The 26,834-nt window shown below is 35.4% G+C and overlaps 1 protein-coding gene and 1 pseudogene across 1 annotated transcript; one reads left to right on the top strand and one right to left on the bottom strand.

Moving 5' to 3' along the window:
* Positions 1 to 8,110: 8,110 nt before the first annotated feature.
* On the bottom strand, positions 8,111 to 9,517 carry LOC117933352 (anthocyanidin 5,3-O-glucosyltransferase-like). The gene has a single exon (XM_034854714.1). It carries the CDS (start codon positions 9,515 to 9,517, stop codon positions 8,111 to 8,113), a length of 1,407 nt encoding a protein of 468 aa, XP_034710605.1.
* A 2,420-nt stretch (positions 9,518 to 11,937) lies between these two features.
* Positions 11,938 to 18,954, top strand: LOC117933351 (annotated as a pseudogene).
* The last annotated feature ends 7,880 nt before the right edge of the window (positions 18,955 to 26,834 follow it).

The following is a 26,834-nucleotide window of genomic DNA, read 5'->3' as shown; positions in this document are numbered from 1 at the left end:
ATTAATAAAAGACATTTAATTTCTTCATTTCCAAACCGTACAAAACAAATATAAAGGAGTAATTTTTCATTCTTTTTTCCATTTCTCCTCAATGAAGAATTCTTACAATATAGAAAGGTCAAAGTTCTTCCGAAAGAATTTAGGATCCCTGCTATTCCAAACAAGGAGGAAACTAGCCGTGGGATTCTTAATTTGACACAAGGAAAGATGCAACACCACACTAAGCATCTTTCCAACGTTCCTACAAACACACATATGCATAATTAAATTTCATAAGGTTATGCATTTTTCCTTAGTTGTTTAATAAATTTCATTGATAAGATCATATGGTTTTTTTCCATCTATTTGAAAGGTTTTCTACACACATCCAATGTTATTTGCTCTTCAATGCATTGTAGTTGTTTTCAAGTATGTTGCCAAGCAATTTGGAACAAACAAGAACGAATCCTAGAGAAATCTTTCATAAAGGTACGTAATTAAGCATGGAGAGACAAATTCTTTTCCTACAACAAATAGTTCAAGTCAAGAAAGATATCACAAGTCTTAAAGCATAATGGACTCCAAGTCATTACATTTGGACTATAGCTAAGTCAACCATTAAGTGAGTGGATTTTGGTGTTTTTTTGGATCTCTATAAATGTCTAGTCTACCTCCCACTTTTTAGCTATCTTGATTACACTGCATAGCCCTAAGATCTTGTTACTTAGGACCACTATTTCTACTATAGAGTATTAGGCTCCAATTGGTTCTCAATACAAGAGAAAGGAAAAATGGGAAGAAAATAACAAAAGTTGTAAATGACTGTTATAGAAAATATTAAATAAAATAAAAACTAAACATTTTTTTTTGTATAAATTTATGTATTTTCAACTTTTTTTTAAAAAAAATTCGAATAAAATTTTAATATATATAGACATATATGAAGTTGGTATGCATGTATATATACATGTGGTTTTTGAAATATATATTCAAAATATCTATAAATAAAATTGAATGTGATATTGTGGCTCAATTGGGGAAACCAAACTTTACCATAACAATTCTTTTCAATTCAACAAGGGAAAAGTGGTGTTACAATTGAGTAACTTTGCTTGAAAGATTTTATCCAAAGAAATCAACTATGCCCAAATTAGGAGCCAATTGTGAAAAAAATTAGATAATAACTAACCTACACTAAATGTTATGTATCCCAAACAAACACACTACTAAAATGTTGAATGAACGAATAAATGATAACTAATATAAGTAAATTATTAATTTGAACCAATTTTCTCCTTAAAACATCACCAATTTTCCATCAATCAAGTTGTTCCATATGTAGCAAGTTGAGAAAAATCTCTTTCACACATAAGAAGTTGAGAGAAATATTCTTCACAAACCAAAATAATTGAAGTCAAGTGGGACATCTTGAGTCTTAAAAAGTTTGTCTGCATTTGTAGATAAATAGACTCTAGTCATTGTATTTGAAATTTTGGATGGTGGCCAAATCAACTTTGAAAAAATCAGCACATATTTCTATTGGAAGTGATTAAATAATATGGATCAAGTGTATTTAGAACAAATTATCATCCAAGGGGAATTTTGGATGGAGCAATTATCATCTCTAATATCTCAAGCTTTGCACCATTGAGCAATTTACTAGCTTAACATGATGGAACAACAACCATTTCCTTAGGTATTAGTTTGTCATACAAGGCGAATCCAAAAATGATTTTCCATACCATTGAGCTTCACATTCAATTTGGACTTGGAAAGGCTAACCCTAGTGATATTGCCCTATAACAATGAGGTCTAAGCGGACCTTTAAAACTCTACTAGTGTTAGCTGAGATATCATCTACTTGGGTAAATCCCCGTCGATTTTCTACTTTTTAATCCTTTATACTTCGAAGGACTCAATTCCATCATTGTCAATAGTACATATAGTGGAAATTTTCATTTACTTTGATGCTCACAAATTTATTTTCTTTCGCTACATTTGACAAGAGCATCAAATAAACTATATAGCAAGTCAAACTAAAACTTAATCAACTTTTTGAAAATTTACACTTCCGCATTGTCGAACCTTTGTCAATCATAACCAAAATAAGAATAGTAGCCTGGGAAAAAACAATTTATGTTAAAAACCTTTTCAATAGTTCTTATCCTTATGGAATTATTTGGACCTAGAAAATATTTGCACTATAGAAACCTAATCAACTACCATAAAATATAAAGAAGAATATTAACCCACAATTTAGGGCGGGGAAAAGACTAAATGCTAGCGAACTTTTTCAACTGGACAAGAGATACTTAAGGGCCAAAAGAGCAGTTGGTGCCTATGGGTAAGTGTAAGCAGCTAGGGTGAGTCGACTTGAGTTATTTGTCATGGTTGGCTGACTATGAATCTGTGGCACGTGAACTTTTCAACTCCTCCCAATTATGATCTTATTGCAAAAAATATTAATGGGACCATGAGCTTTAGTACAGGATTTGAAAATAACGGGAGAAAGAGATGAGGACAAACTCCCTTTAAATACTCGTGTATTAGTAGTGTCTCCCTGAATCAAACTTCTTTTCCTTCTGAATTTGAGCAGCCATGAGAAAATGCAATGCAATGATCATGGTGCTTTTTCTGTTAACAATCTTAAGCTTATGCAAAACAAGCACCTTGATTTGCCATGAAAAGGAGAAACAGGCCCTTCTAAGCATCAATCATGCCCTCACTGATCCTACAAATCGGCTTTCATCCTGGTCTGTCAATGAAGATTGTTGTGGATGGACAGGAGTCCATTGCGACAACGTGTCTGGTCGGGTAGTCGAGCTCCACCTCGGTAATTGGAATGATCCTAGCACAATCGGACCCTATGGCATATTGGGTGGTGAGATTAGTCCTGCCTTACTTGAATTACAGTTTTTGAGTCACTTAGACTTGAGCTACAATGATTTTGGAGGTACTCCTATTCCTAGTTTCCTTGGTTCCATGCAAAGTCTAACATTCCTTTACCTCTTCAATGCATCCTTTGGTGGAGTAATCCCTCATCAGCTTGGAAATCTTTCCAGCCTTCGTTATCTTGTTCTAGGATGTTATGCTGTCAGTTGTGAGCTTTATGTTGATAACTTTAGTTGGATTTCTCTTCTTTCTTCCCTTGAGACCTTGGGCCTCCAAGGAATTGATTTACACAAGGAAGTTCATTGGCTTGAATACTTGAGTGTTCTCCCTTTGCTTTCAGGGTTATCCTTGATCCATTGTCAACTAGATAACATGAGTCCATCTCTTGAATATGTCAATTTTATATCTCTCTCATACCTTTTTCTCCCTTCTAACAATTTCAATCATGAATTACCAAATTGGGTGTTTAATCTCGGTAGTAACCTTATGTATCTCGACCTAAGCAACAATTCTCTCCATGGTCAGATTCCAAGCACCATATCAAATCTTCGTAACTTAGTATATCTGAATTTCTCAAACAATCACCTAAAGGGGCAAATTCCAGAGTCCTTAGGGCAGCTCAACCACCTAAAGGAACTTAATCTTGATTACAATTACTTGGATGGTCAGGTTCCTTCGTCAATAGGAAATTTATCATCCTTGTCCACATTCTATCTTTATGGTAATCTATTAAATGGCGCTCTCCCAGAGAGCATTGGACTTCTTTCAGATTTGGAAGCTCTGGTTATAGGAAGAAACCCTTTGGCAGGAATTGTATCAGAAGTACATTTTACCAAACTCTCAAACTTGAAGTACTTAGAGATGTCTTGGACGTATCTAACTAATCTATCTGGTAAACTTCCCAACTCCGTAGGCTCTTTATTTGCTCTCAAAGCATTGCATTTGTACAATAATAGCTTCTTTAGAGAGATACCAGTATCACTGCAAAACTGCGCATTTTTGGGCCTTGTGGATTTAGCTTAAAATAAATTCTCAGGGAATATACCAAGTTGGATAGGGGAAACTTCCACTCTAATGGCTCTCTCTTTAAGATCCAATAAATTCATTGACAACATTCCTCCACAAATATGCCAACTTTCTTCTCTTATAGTGTTGGATCTTGCTGTAATACATTATCAGGAGCCATACCAAAGTGCATAAACAATTTTAGTACAATGGCAAGAATGGACACTGCAGTTGATGATAACTTCAAAGTTTTGTTTGATTACAATTACTTGAAGTACGAGGATCTTTCCTTAGTGGTTAAAGGGAGGAAATCAGAGTATGACAGTATTCTTGCACTGGTGAGGACAATAGACTTTTCGAGTAACAATTTGTCAGGATCAATCCCTGCTGAAATCTCGAGTCTCTCAGGATTGCGGTTTTTGAACTTGTCTCGAAATCATTTAATTGGAAGGATACCAGAGAAAGTTGGGAGCATGGAAACCTTGGAATCTTTGGATTTGTCAAGAAACCATCTTTCAGGTGCAATTCCTGAAAGCATGACAAATTTATCATTCCTTGATCATTTGGACCTGTCTTACAACAATTTATCAGGAACAATACCTTCAAGCACTCATCTTCATAGCTTTGATGCACTTAGCTTCATTGGCAATGATGAACTTTGTGGAGCTCCTCTTACAAAAAACTGCACAAAGAAGGAAGATTTTCAAGGTGTGAACCACATTGAAGAAAGCAGAGAACACTTTGAACTGCCATTGTTTTATATTGGTATGGCTACTGGATTCATCCTGAGCTTTTGGGGAGTATGTGGTGCTCTTTTATTCAGAAGGACATGAAGGCATGCTTATTTCAGGTTTCTTGATGACACGAGAGACAAGCTCTATGTGGCTACCGTGCTGAAGATGAACTGGTTGCGCAATCATTTGAGAGGACGCCATTTTGGTAAGTGAAATGCATCATCTTCTTTAATCACAGACTTAGATTTCTCTCTTCTTATTTGTCTCAAATGACATGGGATTTGGTTTTGATAGGTTCGAGATGTTTAAGGGGTTGCAGCCAAGAGAGAAGGGAGGAAAGGGAAGGTGGTGGATCGTAATTAAGAGACTTGAGGAAAACATTCCAGGTGGATTGCCTTCTTAGCACTTTTCAACTTGGTTATTTCTTATCATAATAAAGTGTTCCGAATACTTCTAAAATACATCTTATTAAATAGTTTATCAGTTATATGTTAGTACATCAACATCTATGAAATTTGAAAAAAGAAAAATAGAGAAGGTTGAAGAAAAGAACTTCCCATTCCGAACCTTGAACACTGCTATTACCATATGGTTTAAATTCCTGGTTAACAGATCTATTAGTTCGTACCCTTGTTTTGAATATGTTTCAGGGCACAAATGACCTCATAAGGGCAACATGTCTCCAACTTCTGTGGCATAGCCAAAGATCAGTCCTCAAGTGTGTAGTATTTGGAATTGTAGTAATTATCGACTCGTTAATGCTGTTCTTTATAGTATACTTTCTACTATGTCATTTGCTGTTATGTCATAAAAATAGGTGTTGCTGATTGTTGTTATATCATAATGAATTGAAGATTCATATGTTTTTGTGGATGTAATTTTCAGTCATTTCAGCTATTTTATTTGACACCAATTTTCAATTAATAAAAGAGCCAGTAACTGGAAGGATGTCTGACTGCTGATCATGAAACCATGTTAGTCTACTGTGGTGTCTCACAGTGAGTTATAGAATTATTGAGGTTTGAGGTGCCTGATTCCACAGGCCTGCGACCATCGAACTGTTCATACAATTGGAACTTGGGAGGACCGGAAGCTTTGCAAGTCTAAGAAAAATCTCTTTCAAATATCAAATTACTGAAGTCAAGTGAGATGTCACAAGTCTTGAAAGTTTCTGGATCGATGTGTTCATCATCAATGGACTAAGTCCATGTATTCAGATCGTAGTCTAGACTTTCAGGCCAGTTGTCTTAACTTCATTGATCTCTTTGAGCATGTAATTCAAAATTTTGCAAGCCAAGAAGAACATATATCTTTTTTCACAATTATGTCATGGACACATTCCAGAATTACCGATGTCCGGATGTGTTTATCAGTTGACCAAAGTCCACCCATTTGGATGGCAGTCAAGACTCTCCTACAAGTCTCTTTCACATTTTTTGCAACCACCTGGATTCCCACAACTTCAAGGCAGGGCAAGGTGATTCATTTTTCAAATCCATTGACTTCCAACATGATGAGATGAATTAACCCAATAGGAGCAGATCCTTTATCCATGAAAAAAAAACTCTAATTAAATACACTTGGGCAGCCATAAGGAATCATAAATCCATACATTTGTGCCTGGCTAGCTCAAACCTTTTTTTTTATCCTGTTCTTTGAACCCTCCTAGTTGGTAATTGAGAAACCATGAGAAAATCTACAGCAATCATTCTGTTTTTCCTTGCTTTGTTTTCTCTCCTCAATCATCTCAAGGTCATGTAGAGCAAACAACTTGGTTTGCAACGAGAAGGAGAAACAAGCCCTTCTAATGCGTTTCAAATAAGCTCTTACTATCCTGCAAGCCGGCTCTCATTGTGCTCTGATGAAGAAAACTGCTGTGGATGGACAGGAGTCAGCTGCCATACATTGCTGATAAAGTTGTTAAGCTCCACTTCAACGATCCATGCCTCCCAGATTCTGAGATATCCTGTTCCATGTTCAAATTAGTTGGTGAAAATAGTCATTCCTTGCTTGAATTGTAATTAAAGGATTACTTGGACTTGAGCTTCCATACCTTCAAAGGAGTTTTTGGAATTGAGTTTTATTAATTAATACTAATTGTATTGAGTTTTTGAAAGGTCAATTGTATTGACAACCTTTACCAAAAACAACTTACGTAATTCCTTTTCATGCTATATTGCTTTTGCCACTTGCATATCATAGTTTGATTTTTCCTTTCTGATACTCCATTTTGTTGAGGAGTATACAGAACGGAGAGCTATCTCTCAACGCTTTCATCCTCAGAAAACTTTTCAAATTGCCTAGAAATATATATATTTTTTTTCTTCTATCACTTCTCAAGTTCTTTATGTGCTAGCCACTTTGTATCTTAACCAAGCTTTTAAACTTCTTAAAAATGATGAACACTTCATATTTTTGTTTCATGAAAACACCTTAGTCATCCTTGTAAAGCCATCAATGAACAAAATGAAATACCTATTATTGCCCTTAAATGGGTGTAGACATTCATTGTGTATTAACTCAAGAGCTTTCTTTGTTCTCCAAGCAATTCCTTCTGGAAATGATTGTTTGTGATGCTTCCTAAGAGCACATCCATCACATCATTTTTCTCTTCAATCTGACTGGTTATTCCTTCCACCATATTCTTTTGGCAAATTAAGTAGCTTGAGATTATGGGAATTCAAATGCCTAAGCTTTTGATGCTATTACCAAGATTCATCAATAACTTCTAAATTTTAATGTCGCATCTTTTACGCATCTGAAAACAATTAATGGGTAAACTTCTATTTTTCTCCATCTTAATTTTCTTTACTATACTCCTTAACATTCCTTTCCCTTTATCATAGATGATGCACTCATTATCTTGAAAGTTGAGTTTGTACTCTAATTGTGCCTTTACCCTTCACTTGCACTGTCTCACTATTACGCATTTTTACTTGTTAGTTAATGGTAATGCCCATCTAAAGAAAAATATTTTAATTTGTAGCTAGTTATGTGATTTGTGCAGCCATTGTTAAGGAACCATACATCATTTTTATGCTTAGAAACACTTTGGCAAACATAAAACATGTTCACTTCACCTTTTTCTTCTGCACATCTAGCTTTCTAATTGTTTTTTAATCTGCATGTTTGCTTCTTTTGCATCAATTTTTCGATCTATATTCTTTTAGTTGTTCTTTTTGTGCTAGAGTTTCATTATTCTTGTGGTTCAGCTTATCCACAAAATCCCAATGTCTTGTGACAAAGACAAAATTGTCATTTTCACACTAGAAATCATAGTTGAGTACTTTCGCTTGTGTTACTTGAGCTAGCTTTGAAATTTCTTTGCAAGGCTTTCACCGGTACAAATTTTCTTCCATCCAAACACCCGCTCTGATACCAAATTGGTTGGTTGTTTTACTTTCACAATAAGATTATTAAACATGAACTTTTTCTGACATGGATGAGAACAAAAAACATTATTATGCATTACTAAGGGTCATATAACTGAGTGAAAGGTTTCAACTCAGTGGAGCTCGTTTAAATGACTCAACTAACTTGGACAATTCAACCCGATATGATCCGCCCTCTCTCATGGCCGCCTTAGCATCCTCTCTCATGGCTGTAACTCGGTCTCTCAAAGCCCTTCCTTTCTCGGAATTCATCAACTCGGTCAATCGGTTCTCCAACTCAGTTGCACTCACAAACTCGTTTTCAGACTGATTCACTGGCAAAGCTACCTTGAACTCCTTCACCAAAATTACCCTGTTAAACTTTTGCTCTGCGTACAGAGGCCATGCCACCATAGGCACTCCAGCACATATAGACTCCAGAATCGAATTCCACCCACAGTGAGTCACAAACCAGCCAACTGAGTCATGGCTCAGCACCGCCACCTGTGGTGCCCAAGAATTCACCAGATAACCTCTATCCTTTGTTCTCTCTAAGAACCCTTTTGGCAAGCATGAGTCCAAGCTTGCCTGAGGTGTTTCTCCTTTGCTCTCCTCCATCCGCACCACCCACAAGAACCTCACCCCACTTCTTTCAAGCCCAATTGCAATTTCCTTCAATTGCTCGGACGAGAACAACCCCATGCTTCCAAAACTAAGAAACACCACGCTTCGGCTCGGCTGCGTATTGAGCCAGCTCAGGCACTCATCTTCATCACCACCACCGCCAGGTCGCTTGGTGCTTGAGACCAATGGGCCAATGCAGAAAATTGGAGGAGTGGGTGCATCCGGAACGCAGAAACCCTCTGATATCGCTTTGATAGCTCTTGGTTCGAGCAATTTAAACGTGTTTATGATGATTCCAGACGATTTAGCCATCTGGTTTGCAGTGTCAAGGAAGTATTGATAGACTTTAGTACTGCGATCAAGCAACGCCAAGGGCATATCAGAAGCTACAAAGGATGGTGTTCCCGGGACATGGATATGGATGTTGAGATCATCTTTCAAGCTTTTTGTAATGTTTCTATCAATGGTGGAGAGGTAAAGGAACAACGCAAGCCCATTTGCCCCTGAAGTATAGAAATAGTAAGTAGGGATGTTAAGATTTGCAGAAATTTCATAAGAGGTATTGCAGAAGAAGTCGATGATGAAGGCTTTAATACTTGAGGTCTGGGACATGGACTCTAGGGTTTGACGGAGATTATTGTTGTTTAGGGTCATAAATTCAAAGAATAGAGCTGGAAAGCCGGACGGCTTGGGAAAAGAAACAGTGGGGAGGTGGTGGAAGTTGACGGACGGGGTAGTGGCAGCCACGGCGGCGATGTATGAGGCGGTGGAGGCTGTGTCGGAAGGTAGTGTGGCAACGAGGACGGTGATGGAGAAGGAAGGGTTGTGAGTGAGTAGGAGCTGTGCAAGCTCTACCATGGGAACAAGGTGGCTTATGCCTGAAGAAGGATACAGAACAATGGTGTCCTTCATCATTCAAAACTCGGAGAGTTTAGCTGCTGTGTGACTACTTTCTCATTTATATGACTCTTATCTATATCTAACAGTCAACAGCTTATAATTAATTCCGTGGAAGGGTTGATAATCCGCAGTCTCATTCTGGACTTTCTGTTGCTGGAAATGATCTGCTGAGATACTGCTGAGTCATAGCAGACAAAAAGGTACCACCACACTGCTTTTAGCTGTTCCCAGAGAGAAACACACTACCGGGTGATTATTCCTGGGCCCCATACTGTAAAGCACTTATCTAATAATGCAAACTAATTAGGAGCATAGATGACATGAACATTACTTTCACATAATTATAAAATCATGGAATGATATTAGTGTAATGGTTGCTGTAATCGGCAATTCAATCCAACATAAGAACCGGCCTTGGGTGCTGATCTCAACTTACCCAGAAGTCACTTGAGAGATCAAGAAATAGAGCTTCATCAAATTCATGGTTAATGGCAACAACAGAAGGGTTTATTTGTGAAAGGATTGGTTGTTACATAGACATGCCACATGATCGTATTTGGAAAGCTCGGATGGCTCCCTGGAGCCGTTCGCTGGCCAAATGGATTGATCATGTTGGGGACGATAAGATCCATGGCAATTTGCCTGGTGTATTATTAACCTGATCCATGAAACTTTCTTTATTTCTCAGGATTTAAATTGACCATGATCAGACAGACTTCTTTAAGCTTTGTTCATAAGTAAAATTTGTCAAAAAGAACTGAGATGCTTTTATTAAGGGAAAATATAAAAGAGGACAAAAGCAGGGCAGGATGTAGAATGGTAGTACGCAAATGATAAGAATCTACTCTAATTAATATTTTCATAAATAAAAAATAATCAAATATTATAATATTTTATTCTCCTAAATTAGGAAATAATAATGTTTATTTTAAATAAATAAAGAGCAATTTTATTTTCTTTAATTTTAGAATATTTATTGTTTCTTTCTTTCCATAATTCATAATGTATTCCTATATAAATTTCTAAGAAAAACAATAAAATTTATTACTTCCATTACGAAACTATCAAATTATTCATGATTTAGGTTAATTAATTAATTAAGATCCGTTTTATGTTATATTAAGTAACTCAAGTACTTAATGGACTTAGAGCCCAATGAAGAACCTTATAAATATCTTATTAAGAGTTAGAATTTCATAATTTTTTTTAGAGAGTTGTTTACCACCTTTAGAGAGAGAACTATAGTCTCCACCCTCTCTTCCATTTCCTTTGGAAGTGTGTAAAGACAAGATTCAAGTCATCGGGTGGAAAACTCCGGTTTGTGATACTTTTACAACTTCATTTTTCATTTTCATCACAAGGATTTGATTTGAGAACATCCGAATATAAGATATGTGTTTTGTTAGCATTTTTTCAATCCTTATAAATGATAAAAAAAAAAAAAAAAAAAAAACAATTTTTTCGTGTGTATAGAATTTAGAAAAAACTTAGGATTGTAAAAACATGTTCCTAACTTGATTCAGACTTAGGAAATGAAAATATCTGAGTTTCTCCCATTAGTATATTTTATGAAACTTCTAATATATCTAAGTCATGTACAATATAAGTAAAATAAACATGTATAATCAAATAACCAATTAATGTAAAAAAAGACATAAAGAGGGAATAAGAAACATAAATAATAAATTTATTAATGAATCTAAAAATGTTTTATTTCATGCTTTTTTTTAAGGCTCTATCTCAACAAAACCAATATTAAAGTTTTAAACATTTCAAGTCATTATAATACTATTGAGTTTGTTAATAGGGTGAAGTTTGGTTACAAATTTGTTTTTTTATTTAATATTTTTTAAAATGTAAAATATAAAATTAATTTAAAAATTACCATTGATAATCTAGTTGCCCCTTTTATTTTAAAATTTAATTATAAAATTAAAAAATATCATATTTTAAATTCTTTAATGTCAACATATTATTATTTATGAAATCATTGTGTGAATATAAGAAATTTGTTTACACTTGACGAGGGAGGAGGATTTTTTTTTTTTTTTTTTTTTTTTTTTTGTGGCAGCTCTTTTGAAAACTAATATTTTTATTTCATTTTTTATTCTTATTTTTATTAATTTATGCTCTTTTCCAATAAAAATAATAAAATTTAATTAAAAAATCATTAGAAAATCATGGGAGTACATTTAAAAAATTTTCTTGTTATATTAATTACCAAAAGGAACAAAATTAAAATTATTAAGATTCTTAATTTTTATAAAATACAATTAAAAACATATTTGAATTTTCTGTCTTTAAGAAATAAAAATAATAAAAACAGAGGTTTAAGTTAATCGATTTTTGATATTAAAAAAAGATTTTCTTTTACTTTCCGGACTACAAAATCGTCGAAATTTATAACTTATGATGGAGTCGATCGTATCCGATAATCCCTCCTCTCTGAACCCTCCTGCAACGAAGAGCCTCACAGCCTCAACCCGTTTGCCGTTTCCCTCCGCCGCTTTCCGCCGTTGTACCCAAGATGGTGAGCCAAAGGCAAAGGCTTGCTCGCAAAGTCTACAAAGAGGCGCACCCGGAACTGTTCCCAAAAGCCGAGCCAGCAGCCCCCAAAGACCCAACCAAGAAGAAGAAAAAGAAGAGCAAGTTGAAGCCCAAGAGAGCAGAGATGAAAGGACCCAAGTCCACAGAGAAATCAGATAAATCAAAGCTTAGAAAACACCCACTTAGAGTTCCAGGCATGAAACCTGGCGAGAGCTGTTTCATCTGCAAAGCTAAAGACCATATCGCCAAACATTGCCCCGAGAAAGCTCAGTGGGAAAGGCACAAGGTTTGATTTTTCTTTGCAATTCTATTTGCTTTTGAATTTTTTTTTTCTTCTGGGCATTCTTTTAATCGAAGAAAACATGTGTCAATAGCTGAATCTCGTTCCCTTGGTTTTTGCTTATTAAATGTTGCAATTGCCAAACAATGTGGACACGTTATATCTGTTTCTGGTTTTGGTTTAGTAGTATTTGAGTGGATGAGAAGAGACTTGTAGTTGAAGTTGATGAGCGTTTTTCCCTGGTAATGCTTTAGTGATAGAAGATCACATGGGCATATACGTAAATGTTATGTAGATTTTGCCTTGTTATTTGAAGAGATGAGTAACATTGAAATTCTTCTGGTAATAGGAAATTTTATTTTTCAGTGAGGAGTTAATTGACAGTTGAGGTCTTGTTTGTTTGCAGATATGTTTGCTTTGTCGACAACGTGGACACAGTCTCAAGAACTGCCCTGATAAGAGTGAGGAAAAGTTGGATAAAAAATTGTGTTATAACTGTGGGGAAACAGGGCACTCACTTGCTAATTGCCCCCAACCTCTTCAAGAAGGTAATTTCCATTTCAGTTGATTTTGGAGTGTAGTTAATTTGATTATGCTTTGGGCAATGTATCTAAATAATGATGATATTGTTAACTTTAGAGAAACTTCAATAAGAAATTTGCTGTAGTTTGGTTGTCTTGGTGCTCTTTTTTCTTTTCCTTGCATTTTTCCTCAAATTTTTCAAGAACTAGACATCACATAAGTAGTTGGGATCGAGGCATTTTCTAGTTAAGTTGATCAGAACATGCTATGTTGTTATATGAGTATTAATGGGACAATATTTGTTTGAGTCTTATAGTTACACGAGTTTATATAATGTTTTACTCAATGAGATTGTTTATACCTAATTAGAAAGAACTATTTGACTTATTCTAGAAAATCGATTAGATTAAAAATTGAGCATCCTTGGGAATGAATAAGCTTAAAACTTTAATTAAATCTCATATTAGAAAATATTGTACTTCATGGCTATAATCCATATGGGTTAATTTAGAGATTCTTGAGTGTACGCTGAGTTGAAGTTGGGAATTGAGGGGGAATCCAAAATAAATCATTTAAATGAAGTAATAACAATTTTCTGGGTTTTCAGTCTCATTTAAAACTCAAGTGTATTTGGTCAATAATCCTATATGGGTTTTTATATATGAATCAATACAAGGAATATTTCACGGTGTGCATAGATGAAGGATCTACGCCTCGAATTGATTTTGTAGATTGGTTGGGTTCCTATTGAGGGAGGGAGTAGTTTTTTTTCCCCTCTTTTTTGTTTTGCCTCTTGGCGCTTATTGTATACGTCTTGTGTACTCTTGTGCGCTTGTTCTTTTAGTGCTTTTAATATTTATTCTCTTATTTATCAAAAAGGAGAAGAAGAAGAAGAAGAAGATTGGCGCTTATTGTATACGTCTTGTGTACTCTTGTGCACTTGTTCTTTTAGTGCTTTTAATATTTATTCTCTTATTTATCAAAAAGAAGAAGAAGAAGAAGAAGAAGAAGAAGCAATTCACATGATAAAGTTGGTGTTTCTTGAAAAAACTTTATTGATCATGACTCATGAGAATCTCATTGAGATGCAGTTAGCTGGAAAGAAATCCTTTATCTTATCATAACTGGGGTTGATTTGAGATAAAAGTCAGGTGAGGATTTTAAAGTAAGCCATGAATCAGGATGCTCCTATTTTGAAGAGATTGTGCAGTAAAATCTTGATCATGCAAAAGCTATGTTATTAATTTCTGTTCAGATAGGATTCTGCTTTCCCCACCCCATTACCAAAGGTGCCATTTTGTAGGAACTTGAATTTAGGACTTTTGGATGAATATTCAAAGGATTGAGGAAATATGGAATGACTTCAGGAATCATGTGTATGACATGACTTTATGATAGGAACTCAAAAAATTACAGAAAGGTTATAAAAACTTTAGGTAGTAAACCATTCATCATGTTCTGCGGAGCAAATACTAACATTAATAACACAAACACAGTCTAAACTTTGTTTATACCATCCAGATGCCAAATGTGATACAAATAGTAAAGGATGTTTACTCATTTTTGATATATTGTACAGTGGTTGAATACAGTATTGTGACCATGGATAGAATCTATGCTTTTGCTGCTGTCATAGTTTGGAAAGAGATAATTACCTTGACATAGCCCTAAACTTAACAGATGCATAAAAAAATTGTCATCATTTTGTAAGGGTATATCCAAAACTTTATATTAACTCTGGGTGTAGTTAGCAGATGCTTGGATTTGGTGGGCATAACTGCCCTTGATCTTTTCCTATGGGGAACATTTCTTGGCTGTTCACTAGCATTAGCTTCAGTTGCAGTTTGGTCTGGAAGTGCAGGTTCCCTTCCAGGGCAACAATCATTGACCAAAATTAAGGGAAATAACCTGTGCCCTGCTACCGGGCACTTAAGCCATGACTAGGCATAGCATGCATCTGAGAAGCAACTGCTTGATTCTTTCTTTTAAATTCCCTGGACAAAAGGTTGGCAGGATTTGATAATTTGATTTGACTGGAAAGTGAATTTCACTCAAAACTGTTTTGGAGATCTTCCAATCATATGGAGGAATATGGTAAATTGACTGGTCCAAGCATCTTATATTGTGCTTGTGTGCATGGTGGAGGCAGGAGATAATTGGAAATTTTCCATTTAGATTTTGCATCAACATTAGAACATCAGTGTGTAAGTTTGTGCACATGCATGCATATGTATTTATTCTCACTGGCAATGGGAAAAAATTTGCTTGCACTACTCTGATTTAGAAGTATATGCTTGTGCTAACATACAAAATTGTTTACTAGATGATTTACTCTGATTTTAGAAAGTCTTTGCCCTTTTTTGGTTTATAATTCATATCGTGAGCTGTTTCTTTTTCTTTCTGGCTTGTGCTTTTCCTTTAATTATGTGGTTGGTTTTCATAATTGTATGAGGAGCTCAAGGTTTGGTGAAGGTTATTTCTCTAGATAGAGTTAAATAGTGAAAAGGGATTCATATAGCTGCTCAAGTAGCTGGAATTTAGGTTTTTGCCAGGTTGAGTAGTGGATGCATGGCTCAACTCAAATTTGAATATATGAAAGATGCTTTACATAAATTACAAGGAACTATAAGTTTTTGTTTTTCATTCTTTTGTGTTTTGGTTGTCAGGATGTGCATAACTGTCTCGTCTGAATCAAATTCTAGGTTTTCCAGTTGATTTTTGATATCATGGCTTCAATCAAACCGTCATAAGCTTGGGCCTTATATATCTGATGTAGTACAAGCCCAAAATGTGTGGGTTAAATCATCTTTTATGCACAACATAATGCAGGATAGAGCGAGTCTGATGACTTAGTTCAAATTTGTGCTTACCGTCATCTACCCTGTCCTGAATTGTGAATGTTTCTCTTTGGTAATGCAGGGGGAACGAAATTTGCCAGTTGCTTTATTTGTAATGAGCGTGGACATTTGAGTAAGAACTGCCCCAAAAATTCGCATGGGATCTATCCAAAGGTATATTTACTCTTGGTATTTGATGTTGGACTTTTTTGTAACAGTGAAAGTTGTATTGTAGGAATAATTCTCTTAGAACATAAATGCTCTCCGATTCCTGTTTTTGAGCCTTGCTGGTGCCTATTGATCCTTCATTTTTCTCAGCTTCTCTCTCAGAGATCTTAACATCTTTCATATGGTTTTTGTACAGGGCGGTTGTTGTAAAATATGTGGTGGGGTTACACATTTGGCCAAAGATTGTCCTAACAAAGGCTGCAACAACGGTCCAGTTGCTGCAATTGCTGGAGGTAACACATGCAAGTTTTTATGAATTAATGTTCTTAATTTCTTCCATTCCTATTTAATGTTAAATTCTCATGTGATATTTTGTTCCCAGGTATTGAACATGAAGAGAGGCCAAAGGTAACCAAGTTTGTGAGTGGAGACGATCTTGATGATGACTTTATGGTAGCTGACACATATACTGGCTATAAAGAGAAGTCTTCTGAGGCAAAAGTTCATCCAACTCCTGAGTCGAAAAACAGTCATGTAAAACCAAAAAAGAAGCAAGGTCCTAACATTGTGAATTTTGTAGGATGACGACTTTATGTCATTAGAATGACATGCAGAACCCAGAATTTTTTGGATAATCTTATACATCGAGGTTTTTTGTTTTTTGTTGTTACCACAAATTGGTTTTGTTTTTATTACTGGGTGGTGATTTCTCGACTGATTATCTTGCAACCTATTAGGTGTACTGGAATGCTTAGTAAAGAACAGAGAAGGGGATTGCTAAAATAATCAGGTGTTGGAAATTAGATTTCACAGCATTTGTCGCTGGACTTCCAATTTTCCATTTTTTTCTCCTGCATTTTCTTGGCAAGTTGGACACCAACCAGGGTGATGGAACCCTTTCTTTAATGTTTCTTGTGGATTGTGAGCAATGTTCTCCCCATGTTGGAACTTGAAATCAGTCTATTTTTCATGCCAACATTAATATGTCGGATTGGGATATGCCATAGAATTTTTTTTCTTCCGGAAAACTATGTTCTTTCCCCTATTTGGTTTGGCAGCTTCTCCCGGTGTTACTGAACATGAGTCCAAGTTTGGGTTGGATTGGTTTTATCAAAATGCTTGGGTAAAGGGTGGATAAAACTAGGTGTAAAAAGGCATCGCTTGAAAGAAAAAAAAAAGAAGAAAAAAAACATAAAAATACAGTCTAACCAACATCGTTGGTTAATGTTTTGGTATGATTTAGGTGATCGGTTAAATACAAGTTAATTTTTTTTTTTTTGTTTTTCAATTTTCGCTTACACCCCTTATTAGTACATGTTGAATTAGATCAAATCACCATGTCTCTTCCTTTCAAGTTGAGGGCATTGATGACTCCTTTTATTCTTCGAAATCTTACGTTGTAGAGTCATTCTTTGAAATCTTATGCTCTATTGACTAATTATAGCTATGTAATGAGAACCAACTAAAAACGAGTTCTACCTTCCAATGTTATTGCAAAACATAACTATTTAATCACTTATACATTTTTAAAGGTAATATAGGTGAAAATCCATTTAGATAGATCAAGTCATTTTCATGAAAAATGGGAGGAAAACAGAAAAAAAAAGAAAAAAAGAAAAAGAAAAAGGAAAACAGAAGAGGAGTCAACAATGGCCTAAAATTATATAACTTGGCCAAGAGAATTCCTAGCCTCAAAATTTTGTTATTCTCCTCAATTTTCTCTTCCTTCAAAAGCCTGCCTTTCATGTTTTCCCCATAATCAAGGATCTCCCTCTTCTCTTCTATACTCCCATTTCTCCCTTTTCATTTCTTCTCTTTCTCTTTTCACAAGGGCTCCCTGTCTCTAATTGGAGGACACCATGGTATGTTTGCTTTCATTTTCATGTTCTACTATCTTAACAAAACCATAAAGAAGAATAAAGCAAATATGATCAAACATTTGGTTTCAACAGAGTCATTATGTTTTGAGTGAATTTCATTGCATCTACAACCAAGCAAATGTTGTAGACTGATGGGATTTGAAGATTTCTTTCTTTCTTTTGTTTTTATTTTTTTTTGTCAATTATTTTGTTAGCTACAGACTGATTAATATTTTATTGATAACAAAATCTATAATCCTTGAACATTATGCAATTTTTTTTATTAAATAAAATCTGTTTTTTTAGTTTTAATCTTATATTTAATGTGGGAGCATTCCTTCAAGAAATGTCATTTTGTAATGTTATAATGTTAGGCTACCTCACAGATCATGGTTTGTATCAGGGGAAGAAAAGAAAAATGGAACCATAGATATTCAATCATTTAATGTCACATTTCATGGAAAACAAAAATTTTGTGATTTATGCCTTGATTTTTCCTGTGAAAACAATATGGGATAGGCAAATTCGGCATCTGGAATGGCGGTGAATGATGAGTGTAAGCTCAAGTTCTTGGAGCTAAAAGCAAAGAGGAACCACAGGTTCATTGTATTCAAGATTGAGGAGAAGATTCAGCAGGTGGTGGTTGAGAAGCTTGGAAGCCCAGACGAAAGCTATGATGCTTTCACCTCCTCTCTCCTGCTAATGAATGTCGCTATGCTGTCTTTGATTTGATTTTACCACTGATGAGAACTGCCAGAAAAGCAAGATTTTCTTCATTGCATGGTAATGTACTTGTAGTACAATTCATCTTTGAATGAACAAATATGCTTCCATATATATATATATAAATGAATGAAAATGGATGGATATTTGTAGGGCACCGGATACATCGAGGGTGAGAAGTAAGATGCTGTATGCGAGCTCCAAGGATAGATTCAAGAGGGAATTGGATGGAATTCAAGTCGAGTTGCAAGCAACGGATCCAAGTGAAATGAGCCTTGACATTGTAAAATCACGGGCACTGTAAACACTCATCTTGCTCCTCTTCTCCTGCATCCATCTCTGCTGCCTCTCCCCAGTACTGTTACGTTTTGTGAGCATTATTTATATATATATCTTTTTGTTTTCTGGTTCATGGGTTTATACTAAACCATGCAGTGTAATGTAATACTATGAATGCTTCTGCCTTTTTAGTACTCTTCTTGTTTTGTGACAAACTATATATTTTTTAGCACATACCGAATATCATGTTTTCACATATATATATATGAGTTATTCAATTACGTACATGTAAGTCCTAGATTATTTAGTGCGGTGGATGCATTTTAGCAGCTAAACCTCGTACAAGATTCATTTATATATGCGCTGTCTGGCCTTCACAGTAACTAATCTGAAGTTGGCAGTGCACCTTTCGCTCTCTATCTAAGTAAATTAAGCAGCTGGGATCTGAAAATTAGTGAAGGGTACATCTTTATCTTCCATTTTTACTTCAATTTGAACTTTGGAAACTTGAGTGTACTGGAACTTGTCTTGCAAGTGATCATTTCATGCTAAATTTGGTTCTTATTTCTTGGTAGGAACGGAAAAGATAAGAATGAATGAAAATGGAAACAAAGAATGAAAGAAAAATAAAATAATAGTAACTTAAACTTAATAATTTTTTTGGCATGATTCTCTAAATTTATTTTTCTCTCTTTTTTCTCTATTAAAAAAATGAAAATGTGTAAGTTTTGAAATAATATTTATCATATTATTTTGGCTTCTCTTTTACCATTTTTTTTTCTTTCTCTATTACTTTCTATGATTTAATTGTTCATAATAAAGGGTTAACTCCCTTGAGGATCTCCTAATGCCATTGACCACAACCAAAGTGAAAGAGGATGTTAATTGCAGAATTTAGGTTTGGAAAGGTGGGTTATTCTTTTCTTAGTACCCTTTTCGTTTTGTAAGCATCATCATTTTTCACTTTCCGTTGCCCAATTTTTGAAATGCTTGGTACAACTTCTTGATGGTCTGGAAACTAAATGTTTTGTAGAAGGGGTTCACAATATTATGCTACGAATTTAAATAAAAATTGTTCAAGGTGATATCAATTTTCCTTAATGAGATGAGTAAGATGCTTTTACCAAAAAAAAAAAAGTTCTAAAATTTAAAATTATATATCGCACATAAATTTTTTCTTTAGTGTTGCAAGTTCAGTCTATGTTCGAAGTTGCTGCAAATGGCTACTTAGTCGTTTAAGAAGTGGAAATTCGACTAGTGTAGCACTCTTAGGCCCTCGTGTCACTAATGATATGACACAATTTGTGTGAAGAAGTTCTACGAAGACTTCAACATAAAGAAATTCTACTTTATTCTGCGGTTATGGCAACGGCTAAGTGGAAGCAACGAACAAGACGCTACTACATGCCTTCAAGAAACAACTTCAATGGTCTAAGTGTAGATGGGTGGAAGAGCTGCTAAGGTCTTATGTGTGGGACCTCATAGTCGTCTAGACGCTAGCTGTGTAGAGAGGCATGCGGGTGACATCCTGATTTACTGCATGCAATAAATGTCAAGAAATTTTGTTATTGAATAAATAACTTACTGGCTTATAAATAGTCTTACAAAGATAACTCAAATAGAACTGACGTTTAACAGTCCTAGAAACATGGTCTATGACTAAAGAATAGATCAAACTAAACAACACATCCCTTATCAATAAGGAATACAAACAAATCAATAACAAACTATCTAAAACAAATCCTTTAACATCCTACCTTAAATTGAATGCTTTAGCAATCAGTTTACTCCAAGATCCAAACAAACACCCAACAAATTATGTATTTTCAAGAATGCATCAAGCTTTAGAGGTTTAGTCATTATATTAGCAAGTTGCTTCTATGTATGACAATGAACCATCTCTACAATTCCATCTTTTGTAAGCTCACGAAGAAAATGAAAACAAACATCAATGTCTTTGCAATGGCCATGCATCACTAGATTCTTAGAAAGCTTGATTGTTGAACTGTTATCACAATAAACTGTACTAGAATCATGTTGAGCATGATTGAGACCTTCCAATATTCTTCTTAACCATATTGCTTGACAGGCACATGAAGTTGTAGCAGTCAACTCAGCTTCAATGGTGGACAAGGAGACCATAGGTTGTTTCTTTGAGGACCAAGACATTGCTCCTGAGCTCAACATAAACACATAACTTGAAGTGCTTTTCCTATCGTCTAAATCCCCAACACAATCACTATCTGTGTAGGCAATCAGTTCCTAATTTCCTTCATTCTTATAGAACACACCAAAATCAGTGGTACCTTTCAAGTACCTTAGTATCCTCTTTGCTGATTGCAAATGAAGTTTGGTAGGGCAGTCCATGAATTTGCTGATGAGACTCACCACAAACATAACATTCGGTCGAGTGGCAGTCAAATACATAAGACTTCCCACAATCTTCTTATAGAAGGTACTGTCAATCCTCACTTCATCTCCATTTTTCGTAAGCTTAAATCTAGGAACCATAGGGTTGTGAACTGGTTTGCACTTGTCCATGCTAAACCTTTCAAACACCTCCTATGTGTGTTTCTTTTGACTAATAAAGATGCCATTTGATCTTTGCATCACCTCGATGTCAAGAAAGTATCTCATTTTTCCAAGATCAATCATATCAAACTCAAACATCATGGATTTCTTATTCTCAGTGATCATAATTTCATCATTCCCAGTAAATATAAGATCATCCACATAGAGACACACAATCAAGATCTTACCTCATTTTCCAGTCTTGATGAACAAAGTATCTTCATAGTGACATTTCTTAAATCATTTCTTCATAAAATAGGACTCTATACGACTATACCAAGCTCGCGAAGCTTGTTTAAGTCTATACAAAGCCTTTTTCAGTTTGTACACCTTCTACTCATTATCCTTATGGTCATAGCCAAGAGGCTGTTCTACAAAGACTTCTTCACTTAGTTCACCATGTAAGAAGGTTGACTTTACGTCTAACTGGTAGATTGTCCACTCCTTCATAGTTGTAAGAGAAATTATCACTCGAATTGTATCTAATCGAGCTACAGGTGCAAAAAATTGATGGGATAAACACAAAGAATGCACAACCACATTTTATCCCCTCTTGTGAGAACCTAATAGGAATCAATCAAATAGAGCAACAAAAATTCACCCAATCAACAAGTATATGAACACCAATAATTTTAGCGTGAAAATCCTTCTCCAATATGAGAAGTAAAAACCACAGGACCCTTAGGCCACTTAAAAAACTCCACTAATATAATTAATGGGTTACACAATTCTCTCTACATAAAACTAGAGGCATACATCAACCATATCTCAAAATCAATTAATCTTGGCAATTTCAACAACTTTGGATCAAAATAATGGAGAGATCTCACCAAATACACCACTGTTCTCGGACTGAAATATAATTGTTCTGAACTCCAAATCCAATCTTCACCATTAAGAATGAATATCAATAAGTCACAAACGTGCTCTCCAAAAAGCGGCTCAATCGAACCACGGATTAATCTTGATCGGAGCTTATGATCAAAACTGTCCGGATAGAAAACGCATCAAAACATAGGCTCTGTTATTGGACTGAAAGATGACCATCTGGATCTGCAAATCTGATCTCCACCGTTCAGATTAAAGATCAATGAGTTACGAACCTCTCCTCCAAATTTCAGGTTGATCGGCCCACAGACAAAGCGAGATCGTATCTTTGATGAAATCTGGGCAATGAAGAAAATCTGTATTTTTCTCTTCAAAAATGGTGGTTCTCCCATTCTCTCTCTTTTCTCATTCTCTCTCTTTTTCTTCTACCTTCGGTGGCTACAAAAAAATTGGAAGAAGAAGAAGAAAAAAGGATTCTTCTTCTAACCCTTTTATATAAAGGCCTAAGAGGCCTTAAATTTTGGGCTCTCAATTTTGGGCTTTCCATATGAGGAAAAACCCAACAAAAACCTCAGTATAATCCACCCCATGTTCTTGAGTGTAACCCTTTCCTACCAACCGGGCCTTGTACTTATCCACTTCTCCATTCTCATTGAGCTTTGTCTTGTAAACCCATTTTACCCCAACTTTCTTTACTTTAGTAGGTAAATATGCCAATTCCCATGTATGATTCCTCATTATGGCTTCTATCTCTACATCCATTATTTTTCTCCATTTCATACTTTTCACAACATCACCAAATGAGACTAGATCATTGTCGACAAAAAAAGCTTGGTATGTAGTGTCTTCTTCCTTAGATAGACCTTTTCCACTTTCGCAATCTCTCATCTAAGCTAGTGGCCTTCTGATTCTTCCTTCATTAGGATTAAGTGGAATTTCTTCATTTGACTCATCTGAATCATTACATTCCATATTTTCAATTGTATTGTCATGGTGATCAGCTTCAATATTTCCTCTATTGATATCAACTGGGACTACTTCTTTGTCACTTTCTCCCTAGTCTAGATCAACTATAATGGCTTCTTCATGACTCTTGTTCCAATCTCAATTGTTTTCTTCTTCAAACTTCACATTTCTACTTACTATTATCTTATGAGAAATTGGATCATACAATCAATATGTCTTTGACTTCTCACTAACTCCGAGTAGAACACATCTCACACTCTTGTCATCAAGCTTAGTCCTCTTCCTATAAGGAATATGAACATGTGATATGCAGTCAAACACCCTAAAGTGATCAACTGATGGTTTAGATCCACTACAAGCTTCTTTTGGAGTCATGTCTTTTACCACCAGAGTTGGACTTCTATTCAGAACATAGACAGTCCAATTGATTGCTTTTGGCCAGAGAGTTTTCAGAATTTTTCTTCCTGAAAGCATGCTTCGCACCATATTCATAATAGTTTGGTTCTTTCTCTCAAAAAAACCATTCTATTGTGGAGTATATGGAGTTGTTAATTGTTTACGTATGCCATTTTCCTACAAAAATTTGTGAACTCGTATGATGTGAATTCTCCTCCACGATCAATGCGAAGACATCTTATATATGAAAAAGTTTCTTTCTCAACACAACTCTTATAATTCTTGAAAGTGATGAACCCTTCTGACTTCTCTACCAAGAAATAAACCCAAGTTTTGCAGCTAAAATCGTCAATAAAAATGATCAAGTACCTTTCCTTGCTATTTGAAGTGGGGTTGATTGGCCCACAGATGTTGGCATACACCAGTTGAAGAATTTGAGAAGCCCTCCATGTGTTTTCTTTTGGAAATGGATTTTTTCATTGTTTTCCTACCAAGCGATTTTCACACACTTTCAAAGGAGCTTGAAATTGTGGCAGTCCATTTACCAATCTTTTCTGTTGAAGAGTCTTCAAGCCATTAAAGCTTAAATGTCCATATCTAAGGTGTCAATGCCGAGCTTGATCCTCTATAAGAGAAGAAAAACAGATTTCTTCTTTTAGCAGTTTCTGAGCAACTAAGATAAACATTCTATTTGAGGACATTGCAGTCTCCATGATTAATCCTCTCTCTGGGTGATAAATCTTACATTTCCCATGTTATATGAGAATTGCAAGCCCCTTCTTTTGTAGTTGTCCCACACTTAGCAAATTATTCTTCAATCCTATGACATAAAACACCTCATTGATGACCTACACAATTCCATTTACAAGCGTTTGTGTATTTCCTTTTCCTATCATAGCCATGCTTGAATTGTCTTCCAACTTTACAAAAGTGTTGAAACTCTCATCAAGCCTAAAGGAAAGCTCTTTCTTGCCACACATATGGTTGTTGCAACCTAAGTCAAGAAACCATAACTCCTCTTTGGTAGCTTCCTTGACATCCGCATGTGCCATTAACAATATTTCTCCACTAGTTTATGCATAGTGTGCTTTTGTCTCTGTCTCCTTGTTTAGACATTCATATTGAAAATGTCCAAGCTTATGGCAACTGTAGCACTCAATGGTAGACTTGTCAAAGCTTTGTCTATCTCTACATTTTTCTCTTCCTCTAAATCCACCACAACCTCGTCCTCTTCCTCTTGATTGATTTTCATAAGTAACCGTTAATGCTTGTGTTTCCACAAAATGACCATTCATGCATTGTTCATGCACCAAAAGACTGCTTTGTAGCACATCAATGGATAAGGTGTCTAGATCATTAGACTCCTCGATAGAGCACACAACATAGTCGAATTTAGGAGTCATAAATCTCATAATCTTTTCAATGACCACAATATCTCCCATCTTCTCACCGTGAACCCTCATCTTGTAGGCTATAGTAAGGGTTCAAGCAAAGTACTCATTCACAGATTCCCTTACCTTCATATTGAGCATCTCAAATTCCTTTCAAAGAGCTTGTTGTTGTGCACACTGCACTTGTGTCGTCCCCTAATATTTTTGCTTCAAAAAGTCCCAAATGCTCTTTGTTATATCCTTGTTCAGAATGGTCTCTAGGACTGATTGATCAATGGCTTGGAAAAGATAATTTTTAACCTTCAAATCCTTCAGTTTTGAATCTTCAATCATCTTATTTTGTCTTTCACTGAGTTCTACCCCTGCTTCTACTATAGGGATCCCTTGTTCTATCAAGTTCCAATATTCCTTCGAGCACATAAAATTCTCCATGAGCATACACCAGTGATCATAATGTCCATCAAGTTTTGGAATTGTTGGTTGTACAGAGTTACTTTTAGTTACCATCCTTACTGCCACACTCTAGAAGACTCCTACTTTTTAAGTTTTGATCAGGCTCGGTGATATGGCTTTGATACCAAATGTTAAAAAATTTTGTTATTGAATAAATAACTTACTGACTTATAAATAGCCTTACAAAGATAACTCAAATAGAACTGAAAGTAATCCATGTTTAACAATCCTAAAAAAGTGGTCTATGACTAAAGAATAGATCAAACTAAACAACACATCCCTTATCAATAGGGAATACAAATAAATCAATAACAAACTACATAAAACAAATCTTTTAACAATAAAGACCTGGAAACATCACACAAGAATTAACTCCAACAAATAATTGTCCATGAACTGTTCATCTTTAGGCTAAGAACCATTACCCTTTAATGAGCCAATTATTAACAACTATGATATTAATGAAGCATAAAAAACGTTGAAAACCACATCATTATAAAAGGCCATCAAACAATCATAGCAAGGTACACTTGACAGTTCCATACTAAACCTCTACTCACTTTTCCAAGGATTGACACAAGCTTTGAAGGGGCATGAATGGAAAACCCATTCGGACACTTCTTATTGTAAGAACATTTGATACTCAAATTTAGACACTCCTTATTGCAAGAACGATTACCACTCGGATTTGCGAAGGCAATTGAATGAGAAAATTGTTAGCCTTGTACCATATAGAACCACCTAAAAAAAGCTAACAAGGGAAACACCGTTCTTTGTGACAAATGGTGTGGAAGCTATAATCCCAATAGAGATAGGGATGAGCACTCTTCTGACTACATTTTTTATAAACCCAAACATGAAGATACCAACTTGTAACACTTGATTGGGCAAATGAAACCTAAGAAACTACAAATATCTAGTTGACAACTTATTGTCACAAGTTATGATGAAATATGAAAAGAGGGCAAAAGCTAGGTGCTTCCAATGGGAGGGAGCAGAAGCCTCAAATCAACATTGAATTGCTCGAGCAAAGTACATCTCACTTGCTAAGGAATTGGTCATAGAATCCAACTCCTAGGGTTCTATTGGGGACCAAACACCCATGTTGTTTTGGATAGAATATATCAACTTGAATTCGGACACAATTGCCTCATCCCTAAATTCCCCAAGTATATTGGGTTCTCTTCTCTTAGATGTTTGTGTCTGCTAGAAGATCCTATCTCACTCAACTCTCTCTTATATAATGAAAGCAAGAAAGCTCAATAGGAACGTGTCACTTCTTGGGACCAACAAAACATAGGAGTCAGATACTCGTACCTGGTCCTAAGATGACCACATGCCCAAGCCTATTTAGGCAATTAAAAAAACTCTACCTAGGACACTCCTTTGTCACTCAACCATAAGTAGCATGGCGCACCAAAGGCCACTTTATGTCAAATTTTGAAGAAAAAGAAAGGATAAACCATGAAAGGTATAAGAAACATATGTTAAGATATGTAGAGTCTAATT

The sequence above is a fragment of the Vitis riparia genome, chromosome 16, assembly GCF_004353265.1.
Source record: "Vitis riparia cultivar Riparia Gloire de Montpellier isolate 1030 chromosome 16, EGFV_Vit.rip_1.0, whole genome shotgun sequence".
Classification (NCBI taxonomy): domain Eukaryota; kingdom Viridiplantae; phylum Streptophyta; class Magnoliopsida; order Vitales; family Vitaceae; genus Vitis; species Vitis riparia.
Note: the sequence above shows the minus strand (reverse complement) of the source record. Positions and strands in the feature narration are given on the sequence as shown.